Here is a 12,524-nt window from a genome sequence, read left to right as displayed (position 1 = left end):
ATGGGCTGAAAATCTCGGCTTATACTCAAGTATATACGGTACTTGGAATTTTTGTTCCCGCTTTCCTGTACATTTCATGATAAAATGAATGATGTCATTCAAAAGTAGAAGTTGCCCCGTAAAAAAACAAGCCCTCACACGGCTATATTGTGGTCAACTTTGACACAGGCAAGGTTTTTCATATTAGACAGTGTAGGACTATCCCGAACAGAGTTACCGTGTCGTGGTGGGATGGCTTTCATGCTACTTTGATCAAAAACAGTATTACCAAAAACTCTGTATTATTTAGATGCACTTTTGCTTTTACTTATTTAGTTACAGCAGGGTTTTTGCTCACTTCGTCTTTTGCAGGTTTTATGTTTTATGGCCAATGTCAACATGCATTTATATGCTGCATGTGTATCAACTCAAACCAAGCTCAATTTTTGTGTTACACCTTTAAGTAAGAAAGAAAATCTAAAAAGTGTATGCATCTTTTAATACGAGGATAGCTAGCATGGTACTCTCTCCTTCTGTCAACACTGATCATTCTGATCAGTGCAGGGCAGAAGAGAAAGCTACCATGAATTGTACACCCCTTAAGATGCATATATGCTGCAGATCCTGGCTACCTGAATGACCTTTTGATCAATCACATTTCCGAAAATAACTTCAAAATGTGGTAGTGTCTACACAGTATATATGTCCAATAAGCTAAACGGCACGCTCCCTTTTTGTGCTGTTTTGGCTCACAGGTCCCTTTTTAAATTGTTTGTCTTGCAGAGTTAACATATTTCTTTTTTTTTGTACATCATTCAGAGGAAGTTTTAAAAAAAACTAGGTGTGATAAAGTTTATACGCTCTAATTCTAAAGGGATGGGTTATTCCCAAGATATACCCGGGATTGATGGCATTTCAGTACAGTCCTGTGGTGAACAAAGTCAGTTCTCAGTCACACACAATTATTATTATTATTATTTATTGTTATAGCGCCATTTATTCCATGGCGCTTTACATGTGAGGGGGGTATACATAAAAACAAGTACAATAATCTTAAACAATACAAGTCATAACTGGTACAGGAGGAGAGAGGACCCTGCCCGCGAGGGCTCACAATCTTCAAGGGATGGGTGATAATACAGTAGGCGAGGGTAGAGCTGGTCGTGCAGCGGTTTGGTCGATCGGTGGTTACTGCAGGTTATAGGCTTGTCGGAAGAGGTGGGTCTTCAGGCTCTTTTCACACAATGAATTTATAAGGGTTTTTCCACTACTTTTACACTGATGACCTATTCTTGGGATAGGTCATCAATATCTGATCTGCCGGGGTCCAACACCTGGCACTCCCGCCGATCAGCTGTTATCAGTGTTGGCCCATGGCCGCATCTACTCACTTGCCGAGCTGTCTACTTGTAATGGTGGCCACAGGGTACTGCACCAATTAATTTGAATAGGAGGAGGATATGTAGTACCTTGCGGCGGCCGCTACAACTATGGAGCAGCTCGGCAAGCGAGTACTTCCATCCAGCGGCCACCAATAATAGCTGATCGGCGGGGTTGTCGGACCACAGCCGATCAGACATTAATAACCTATCCTAAGGATAGGCCATCAGTGCTAAAGTAGTGGACAACCTCTTTACGGAGGAGGCATTAAAACAAGTGTGTACAGTGGTATCATGTAAATAATACGGTCTTTGGCAGGAGATAGTACATTGTATCGCAATTTAGGAGTAGAGGTTGTAACTAGGTAGGAATAATATAACCAATCATCTGTTCCCATTACTTTCTCCAGGCTAATGCTTAATACCCCGCTATAGCCTGATGGCATTGTTAGCCCAAAGTTTAGTAACGTCTAAAAGCATTTTTTTACTTTTTTGAGTCAGTGACAAAGCTAAGACGTCTGCTTGCTTATCAGGTTGATCAGTGAATAATTTCACGCATCTGCAACAAACATTCTAGTGTACAAAGTCGAAAATCGCAAGCAGCGGCTTTATAAATCCAGAATTAGCCAGGCTCCTGTGGGACTTTACACCTTGGTGGGCCAGCCTTTTTTCACATTAAATAAGATCATTTCTCTGCCGTTTGATACAAATGGCTGCTCGGTGAACAGACAAACGAAAATGGAAATTTTTCCTCTCCAAGAACAGGTCTTGTTTGACGCTCTCTTGGTCTGTATGATTTTTTATTATAATTTTTTTTTTTTTTTTTTTTACATAAAAGCAAGACATTACATCCTTGTTAAATGGGCTGTGCTAAATTCTTCCTGTGTAACTCGTATGACTACACCCATTAAAGCATTACTTATAATGCCTTAGCGATTCAAGATCAAGAAATGTCACAGATTTGAATACTTAGGGGATGCCCGAGTGACATTAGTTGCTGAAAAATGCATTTACTTTTTTAGGACAGAGGTACAAGTATAATACAGTTTCATTTTTTGGATTCTAAAAATAATGACTAAAACTCATGAAGAGCGTCGGTCCCAAGACACATTTTGAACTCCCCACATAGCCATACAGGGGACAAAGCCCCTATAAAAATCATATCTTTACTCTATTAACCCCTTCACAACGAGACCAATTTCCGATTTTTCGTTCTTATTTTTTTCCTCCCGTTCTTCTAAGAGCTATAACTTTATTTTTCCGTCAACTTTGAGACAAGGCAAGGTTTTTCATATTAGACAGTGTAGGACTATCCCGAACAGAGTTACCGTGTTGTGGTGGGATAGCTTTGATGCTACTTTTGATCAAAAACAGTATTACTAAAAAAACTGTATTATTTAGATGTACTTTTGCTTTTACTTATTTAGTTAGAGCAGGGTTTTTGCTCACTTTGTCTTTTGCAGGTTTTATGTTTTATGGCCAATGTCAGCATGCATTTATATGCTGCATGTGTATCAACTCAAACCAAGCTTAATTTTTGTGCTTTTTCTTTGTATTTTGCATTCTGTGCAAGCTGGGGTGAGGCCTCCCTCTCCTGAACTGGAAATTGTATATAAGACTTCACCAGACTGGTGTCTACTGTTTGGGACCCAGTCCTTTTGTCTGCCCTTGTTCACACATTAAGGTCAACTTTGACACAAGGCAAGGTTTTTAATATTAGACAGTGTAGGACTATCCCGAACAGAGTTATCGTGTTGTGGTGGGATAGCTTTCATGCTACTTTTGATCAAAAACAATAGTATTAAAAACTCTGTGTTATTTAGATGCACTTTTGCTTTTACTTATTTAGTTAGAGCAGGGTTTTTGTTCACTTTGTCTTTTGCAGGTTTTACTAAAAGGTGTGTCTCATAGTCCAAAAAACTGTACATTAGATCGGATTCTATTTTTCATTTTAAAGCAGCAGTATATTCGGATCGGAGTGATCTTGATAGTCCATCATATCAATTCCCGGTCACTTCCATCACCCTTTGTCTGAGCAGTAACACCGCGCACCTTGTAATGTGCTGTGTTATGACAAGGCTCTCGTGTGTGTCGACCTGCTTTAAGTAAAGTATGTCAACTTGTAATTTTGTGTTTTGTGATTTTCTCTTCAAACCAAAATCCCTCTGTCTTCTGCCCTTGGAATACTCCAGGAGAATACAAATGATTGTCTGCTCATTTTGAGTATTTTATACTAGTTTAATTTTCTGCTTATGACTGTGCGGCCCCGGGCAAGTCTAAAAAAATAATAAAAGAAAGTGAATATTCCAAAGAATATAAAAGATTCTCTGCTGTTTAAAGTGTAAATTGCTTTTTGGCAGTGTTGGTCTTTGTACAATGCCGGCCGGATTTCTTGAAATTGTGATATGCCGTTTGAATTATTCAGATAGAAAAAAAAAACCTAAAATGTAATGGGTTTTATTTTATTTTAGGCTAATACATAGTTTGCCTATTATATTCACATTCAAGCTCAATTTATATTCCATTTATTGGACATGATTATCTTTTATCTGTTAAAATGCACTATTTATCTTGCTTGTGTTATTTTTCCAGTGGCTGAAGTCTGATACCATTTTTTCCTATACAGTGTTGTCTTTAGGACGCAGTGAAAGAGATCAGCTGCATGGCTGTATCACAGCTCAATTTTATTGCCCATTCTATGGGGCAATTCCTCTGTAAAGCAGTACCGCTGAGCAGCACATGGATTTCCAGTAACTCTGTGTTATAAAGTTGTAGGGACTCTATATGCCCCCATTTGGTACCATTCACATTCCGTTCATCGTCCCCGGTTTCCAGCCCCACGCCGATCCTCTTCTCACTCACGTGACTTCTATTCCAACTTGCACACGGGTCTCTAGCTGCTTTTACCATGTCAGTCTATGGGTCCTCGTCCTGACAATCACACATAAATCTCAGTGTGATCCTGCAAGTCGGAATAGAAGTCATGAGACCCACATGCAGACCGCAGCGGTGTTGGGAAAAAAGGAAAACGGCGATCAGTCAATATATGAATGCACGGCCAGTACACCACTCATACGTTTCCTCAGGATTAGGCAGTAAAAAGATTGTTGGCCGTGCTCTTTTAGTGCAGCTAACTGAACAAAACTTTTGCTATTGGAAAGTACAATTTCATATTTCTTTTTGCACACTTTTTTTTAGAACTTCGTGTTTCTTGTTTTTCTTTTCCTCTTTAGTTTCTTACATTTCACACAGTTTGATGAGTTCTAAATGCTTATCCAATGTCCCCTTCCAGGTGTTACCTTGGTGGACCTTAAGATGTGTGAGCATTCACCAACGGCTTTTGGAGGAGCGCTCTCCAGAATTATTAACTGTTGCACAAAACTGTATGGAAGGCGGTAGGTTCTGTTATGTTACTGTATGCTTTGTATCCATATCATGTCAGATGATGAGCGCTGTCTTGTGTGTTTTTAAACTATCATAAAACCTCGAATCACTTATTTATTTTGCAAAAATACAAGTGCCTTAAATGAAGCTGTCATCAGAAAATGACCTGTTAGTAAATTTAGGTGTTTGTTTTACATGTGTTTTAAAAAAATATTGGCTATATTTCTGTTTATTTTCATATTACGATGTCAATTTAAAAAGTAGCAGTTTGCAATTTTCATGCTGGCCACTGGGGCATTTGTTTTAGACTCATACTTCTTGTTCTTTCATGATGAGTTTTCAGCAGGCTCCTCATCTGCAGTGTCAGGTTTACAATGACAAGTTCCACCCCTATAAAGAGCTGAGCTGATAGTATAGGATCCACTATTCACAATAGGTGTTATCACCGCTCTCCCTGCTCCCCCTCCCTTCACAATGACCTTTCTACACGCTCATTAGATGCTTCAGTACAAATAATAGGGTCAGAGTCTGTTCATTGTGGCTAATGTACAAGTGTTGTTTCCTGAAACAACAAGAAGAGTCTAAAAATCTCCAGTAGATTCAGTATCAAAAGTTCTTTTTTTTTAACTTTAATACTCATTGTCACTTGGGAAAAAAAATAACTTAAAAAATGTACATTAAACACTAATACTTGATTTAAACAATAGGTCATTTTCTAATTATAGGTTTTTCTTAAAATTGAATAAGCACCATTTGAAGCAGGAAACTCCAAATGGTGATTAAAGAAGTTCCACAAAACAGATTTATTCACCAGAGGTATCAGTGTAATCAGTATTACCACGCTATTACAGCCTTGTCTTTATTTCACATTACAAATTGTGCTGACAGGATGTCTTTTAGTCTAACTTAAAGCTAGGTATGGGCCCTTATCGGTCAGACATTTTTGTGAAGTCTTGATTTCTTAATTGGAGAAGGCATTATTAATGTCTGTGTCTTATTGGTATGTTTATTAGGTGGTTAGTTAAGACTAGGTTCTCAAACCGTTCTCTTCACTGAATGTTGTGTCGTGATTTCCTTCGTAATCCCCGAAAAACAGGATTCAGACAGGAACCCCAACAAAGCCATTCACATGAATGAAGAAGTCACTATGGACCCTGGTCCCCACACTGGCAGATCAATGAGGAAATCACTTTGGACCCTGTCTGATCCCCACACTGGCATATCAATGAGGAAATCACTTTGGACACTGTCTGATCCCCACACTGGCAGATCAATGAGGAAATCACTTTGGAAATTGTCTGATCCCCACAATGGCAGATCAATGAGAAAATCACTTTGAACATTGTCTGATCATCACACTGGTAGATCAGTGAGGAAATCACTTTGGACACTGTCTGATCCCCACACTGGCAGATCAATTAGGAAATCACTTTGGACACTGTCTGATCCCCACACTGGCAGATCAATGAAGAAATCACTTTGGACATTGTCTGATCCCCACACTGGCAGATCAATGAGGAAATCACTTTGGGCCTTGTCTGATCCCCACACTGGCAGATCAATGAGGAAATCACTTTGGGCCCTGTCTGATCCCCACACTGGCAGATCAATGAGGAAATCACTTTGGACCCTGTCTGGTCCCCACACTGGCAGATCAATGAGGAAATCACTTTGGACCCTGTCTGATCCCCACACTGGCAGATCAATGAGGAAATCACTTTGAACATTGTCTGATCCCCACACTGGCAGATCAATGAGGAAATCACTTTGAACATTGTCTGATCACCACACTGGTGGATCAATGATGAAATCACTTTGGACACTGTCTGATCCCCACACTGGCAGATCAATGAGGAAATCACTTTGGACACTTGTCTGGTCCCCACACTGTCAGATCAATGATGAAATCACTTTGGACACTGTCTGATCCCCACACTGGCAGATCAATGAGGAAATCACTTTGGACATTGTCTGATCCCCACACTGGCAGATCAATGAGGAAATCACTTTGGGCCTTGTCTGATCCCCACACTGGCAGATCAATGAGGAAATCACTTTGGACACTGTCTGATCCCCCCACTGGCAGATCAATGAGGAAATCACTTTGGACACTGTCTGATCCCCACACTGGCAGATCAATGAGGAAATCACTTTGGACACTGTCTGATCCCCACACTGGCAGATCAATGAGGAAATCACTTTGGACACTGTCTGATCCCCCCACTGGCAGATCAATGATGAAATCACTTTGGACACTTGTCTGGTCCCCACACTGGCAGATCAATGAGGAAATCACTTTGGACACTTGTCTGGTCCCCACACTGGCAGATCAATGAGGAAATAACTTTGGGCACTGTCTGGTCCCCACACTGGCAGATCAATTTGGAAATCACTTTGGACACTGTCTGATCCCCACACTGGCAGATCAATGAGGAAATAACTTTGGACACTGTCTGGTCCCCACACTGTGAGATCAATGATGAAATCACTTTGGACACTGTCTGGTCCAACACTGGCAGATCAATGAGGAAATCACTTTAGACACTGTCTGATCCCCACACTGGCAGATCAATGAGGAAATCACTTTGGACACTGTCTGATCCCCCCACTGGCAGATCAATGAGGAAATCACTTTGGACACTTGTCTGGTCCCCACACTGGCAGATCAATGAGGAAATCACTTTGGACACTTGTCTGGTCCCCACACTGGCAGATCAATGAGGAAATAACTTTGGGCACTGTCTGGTCCCCACACTGGCAGATCAATGAGGAAATCACTTTGGACACTGTCTGATCCCCACACTGGCAGATCAATGAGGAAATAACTTTGGACACTGTCTGGTCCCCACACTGTGAGATCAATAATGAAATCACTTTGGACACTGTCTGGTCCAACACTGGCAGATCAATGAGGAAATCACTTTAGACACTGTCTGATCCCCACACTGGCAGATCAATGAGGAAATAACTTTGGACACTGTCTGGTCCCCACACTGGCAGATCAATGAGGAAATAACTTTGGACACTGTCTGATCCCCACACTGGCAGATCAATGAGGAAATAACTTTGGACACTGTCTGGTCCCCACACTGTGAGATCAATGATGAAATCACTTTGGACACTGTCTGGTCCAACACTGGCAGATCAATGAGGAAATCACTTTAGACACTGTCTGATCCCCACACTGGCAGATCAATGAGGAAATCACTTTGGAAATTGTCTGATCCCCACAATAGCAGATCAATGAGAAAATCACTTTGAACATTGTCTGATCATCACACTGGTAGATCAGTGAGGAAATCACTTTGGACACTGTCTGATCCCCACACTGGCAGATCAATGAGGAAATCACTTTGGACACTGTCTGATCCCCACACTGGCAGATCAATGAGGAAATCACTTTGGGCCTTGTCTGATCCCCACACTGGCAGATCAATGAGGAAATCACTTTGGGCCCTGTCTGATCCCCACACTGGCAGATCAATGAGGAAATCACTTTGGACCCTGTCTGGTCCCCACACTGGCAGATCAATGAGGAAATCACTTTGGACCCTGTCTGATCCCCACACTGGCAGATCAATGAGGAAATCACTTTGAACATTGTCTGATCCCCACACTGGCAGATCAATGAGGAAATCACTTTGAACATTGTCTGATCACCACACTGGTGGATCAATGATGAAATCACTTTGGACACTGTCTGATCCCCACACTGGCAGATCAATGAGGAAATCACTTTGGACACTTGTCTGGTCCCCACACTGTCAGATCAATGATGAAATCACTTTGGACACTGTCTGATCCCCACACTGGCAGATCAATGAGGAAATCACTTTGGACATTGTCTGATCCCCACACTGGCAGATCAATGAGGAAATCACTTTGGGCCTTGTCTGATCCCCACACTGGCAGATCAATGAGGAAATCACTTTGGAAATTGTCTGATCCCCACAATGGCAGATCAATGAGAAAATCACTTTGAACATTGTCTGATCATCACACTGGTAGATCAGTGAGGAAATCACTTTGGACACTGTCTGATCCCCACACCGGCAGATCAATGAGGAAATCACTTTGGACATTGTCTGATCCCCACACTGGCAGATCAATGAGGAAATCACTTTGGGCCTTGTCTGATCCCCACACTGGCAGATCAATGAGGAAATCACTTTGGGCCCTGTCTGATCCCCACACTGGCAGATCAATGAGGAAATCACTTTGGACCCTGTCTGGTCCCCACACTGGCAGATCAATGAGGAAATCACTTTGGACCCTGTCTGATCCCCACACTGGCAGATCAATGAGGAAATCACTTTGAACATTGTCTGATCCCCACACTGGCAGATCAATGAGGAAATCACTTTGAACATTGTCTGATCACCACACTGGCGGATCAATGATGAAATCACTTTGGACACTGTCTGATCCCCACACTGGCAGATCAATGAGGAAATCACTTTGGACACTTGTCTGGTCCCCACACTGTCAGATCAATGATGAAATCACTTTGGACACTGTCTGATCCCCACACTGGCAGATCAATGAGGAAATCACTTTGGACATTGTCTGATCCCCACACTGGCAGATCAATGAGGAAATCACTTTGGGCCTTGTCTGATCCCCACACTGGCAGATCAATGAGGAAATCACTTTGGACACTGTCTGATCCCCCCACTGGCAGATCAATGAGGAAATCACTTTGGACACTGTCTGATCCCCACACTGGCAGATCAATGAGGAAATCACTTTGGACACTGTCTGATCCCCACACTGGCAGATCAATGAGGAAATCACTTTGGACACTGTCTGATCCCCACACTGGCAGATCAATGAGGAAATCACTTTGGACACTGTCTGATCCCCCAACTGGCAGATCAATGATGAAATCACTTTGGACACTTGTCTGGTCCCCACACTGGCAGATCAATGAGGAAATCACTTTGGACACTTGTCTGGTCCCCACACTGGCAGATCAATGAGGAAATAACTTTGGGCACTGTCTGGTCCCCACACTGGCAGATCAATGAGGAAATCACTTTGGACACTGTCTGATCCCCACACTGGCAGATCAATGAGGAAATAACTTTGGACACTGTCTGGTCCCCACACTGTGAGATCAATGATGAAATCACTTTGGACACTGTCTGGTCCAACACTGGCAGATCAATGAGGAAATCACTTTAGACACTGTCTGATCCCCACACTGGCAGATCAATGAGGAAATCACTTTGGACACTGTCTGATCCCCCCACTGGCAGATCAATGAGGAAATCACTTTGGACACTTGTCTGGTCCCCACACTGGCAGATCAATGAGGAAATCACTTTGGACACTTGTCTGGTCCCCACACTGGCAGATCAATGAGGAAATAACTTTGGGCACTGTCTGGTCCCCACACTGGCAGATCAATGAGGAAATCACTTTGGACACTGTCTGATCCCCACACTGGCAGATCAATGAGGAAATAACTTTGGACACTGTCTGGTCCCCACACTGTGAGATCAATAATGAAATCACTTTGGACACTGTCTGGTCCAACACTGGCAGATCAATGAGGAAATCACTTTAGACACTGTCTGATCCCCACACTGGCAGATCAATGAGGAAATAACTTTGGACACTGTCTGGTCCCCACACTGGCACATCAATGAGGAAATCACTGTGGACACTGTCTGATCCCCACACTGGCAGATCAATGAGGAAATCACTTTGGACATTGTCTGATCCCCACACTGGCAGATCAATGAGGAAATCACTTTGGACACTTGTCTGGTCCCCACACTGGCAGATCAATGAGGAAATCACTTTGGACACTTGTCTGGTCCCCACACTGGCAGATCAATGAGGAAATCACTTTGGACACTTGTCTGGTCCCCACACTGGCAGATCAATGAGGAAATCACTTTGGACACTTGTCTGGTCCCCACACTGGCAGATCAATGAGGAAATAACTTTGAACACTGTCTTGTCCCCACACTGGCAGATCAATGAGCAAAACACTTTGGACACTGTCTGGACCCCACACTGTCAGATCAATGAGGAAATCACTTTGGACATTTTCTGGTCCCCACACTGGCAGATCAATGAGGAAATCACTTTGGACACTTGTCTGGTCCCCACACTGTCAGATCAATGATGAAATAATTTCGGACACTGTCTAGCTCCCCCTGCTTAGTAATTGTCACTTTCAGATATGCACAAAAACGGTTCCATCGAAATCCTATTTTTCGGAGATTACAACGGAGCCCACTTTGTGTGTGAACCTAGCCTTACTACAGTGTTTCAATGGAAGTTAAGAGGTCAGCAAAAAAAGTCTGCAAACAACTTAACTTTCTGAATTGTAACTTGTATATTTGCGCCTCTAGCTGTTTACCGTACGGCCAGTTTCAGATTATATCTAGAGGTGTCTCCAAATTTCTTGTTTATATTGAAAGCTGGGATTTCTGTGCTTGTCTGATATGTGGTGAGTGATGGAACTGTCTTTTTTTGATGATAATGAAATAAGGTTATATTCTGAATAGTAATTATATTGTGATAAAGTGAGTAAGCGATGATATCCATTTATATCAGTCTAGGCAGTGTATGTTAATGATTGACGTCAGAACAGATCTAAATCCCTTCTGCATTGGAGACTTATGTGCATCAAAACATCCAGAAAACAGCACACAGGTGTTTATAGGGAAAATGGCCGACCCCATTTTGATCCATGAGATAAATAAATCTCAGGCTGTTTGGCCGTAAAAACATACACAAAAAATTCAAGAAAGAAACATTACAGAGAAAATTTTAATAAGAATAAATCTCATGTGAGAACAGTATTGTGACTTCTCAAATGTAGGAAAAAAGGATCTCGCCTTGATTTGTACAGTGATTTATGGTGACCAAATGGAGAGATGAGTTTTTGTAATCCTTTCACTTAGTGTTAGCGCTTTGTTGTGGCCATTGTTGCTATATTGCCAAGGCAGATGTGGCTTAACCAGGCAGTAGGGTTCTGTTGGGCTGCTGAGTCATTTCCTTGTAGTCGCTGTTTTACGGCGGTTGCTATGCAGTGCTGTACTTGATGCGGGACCCCTTTAAAATGCCCTGAAATGACAGGTGGGCTTATAGTGTTTTATCAGTCTATCTGTAGGCTTTGGTTTAGCATCTGTATAAAATGTGGATGCATGCTCCATGTCTTTGTTCTCCAAGTGTGGCATGATATTTTGAGATCTTCACGCAATATGGAAGAAGTCATTAGAAACACCCTCTGCACACCACCTTTATCACTAGGGATAACCCATAAAGCATAGTATTCTGTCATTATGGGGGTCTTTGCACATCTCATCCATTTTTTATTCCATTCGGTGACTTTTAGTTGACCTAATCTGTTTTTGAGATTTTTTTAGGACAAATTTTTTTTCTTTATATTTCAAGCTTGCTCGGCTATTTTCAGAACTCTCATAGATGTGACTAGAGAGAGACGCACGTGTGGTCACATTGTTTGGATGGAAAGGGTTCAGTATTTCTCAGAATTGTTGTTTGATCCCTTAAACTAAGTAGTGATCAAAATATCTTAATCAGCAATACCATGGTCCCAAATTTACGGACAGTATTATTTCGAAGTAGTTGCCCCTCATCTGTACAGTGCAGGGTCCTGATTGCCTGTACAAAATAAAATTTGAACATCTATGGGATGCAAAGAATCCTGTGGCTCTAGTGCAAAACTTTATCCCCACTCTTTGCTGTAACCGATCTTTGCAGAGAGGACTGTGCAAGCTCTGTGCCAGATGTAGTACAATTTGG

General features: G+C 42.0%; 1 protein-coding gene across 2 annotated transcripts in view; it reads left to right on the top strand.

Moving 5' to 3' along the window:
* The window catches only part of TTC27 (tetratricopeptide repeat domain 27), a 635,517-nt gene that overhangs the window by 104,555 nt on the left and 518,438 nt on the right, over nt 1-12,524 (top strand). For both annotated transcript variants that reach the window (XM_073557610.1, XM_073557609.1), the window contains one exon: nt 4,651-4,753. In XM_073557610.1, coding sequence (XP_073413711.1) covers nt 4,651-4,753 — 103 coding nt within the window. The remainder of the gene's footprint in view (nt 1-4,650; nt 4,754-12,524) is intronic.

This window comes from Dendrobates tinctorius, unplaced genomic scaffold (assembly GCF_039654945.1).
Source record: "Dendrobates tinctorius isolate UK_male_01 unplaced genomic scaffold, ASM3965494v1 ptg000250l, whole genome shotgun sequence".
Taxonomy (NCBI): domain Eukaryota; kingdom Metazoa; phylum Chordata; class Amphibia; order Anura; family Dendrobatidae; genus Dendrobates; species Dendrobates tinctorius.
The sequence above is the reverse complement of the archived record's forward strand: the minus strand, read 5'-3'. Positions and strand labels throughout refer to the sequence as shown.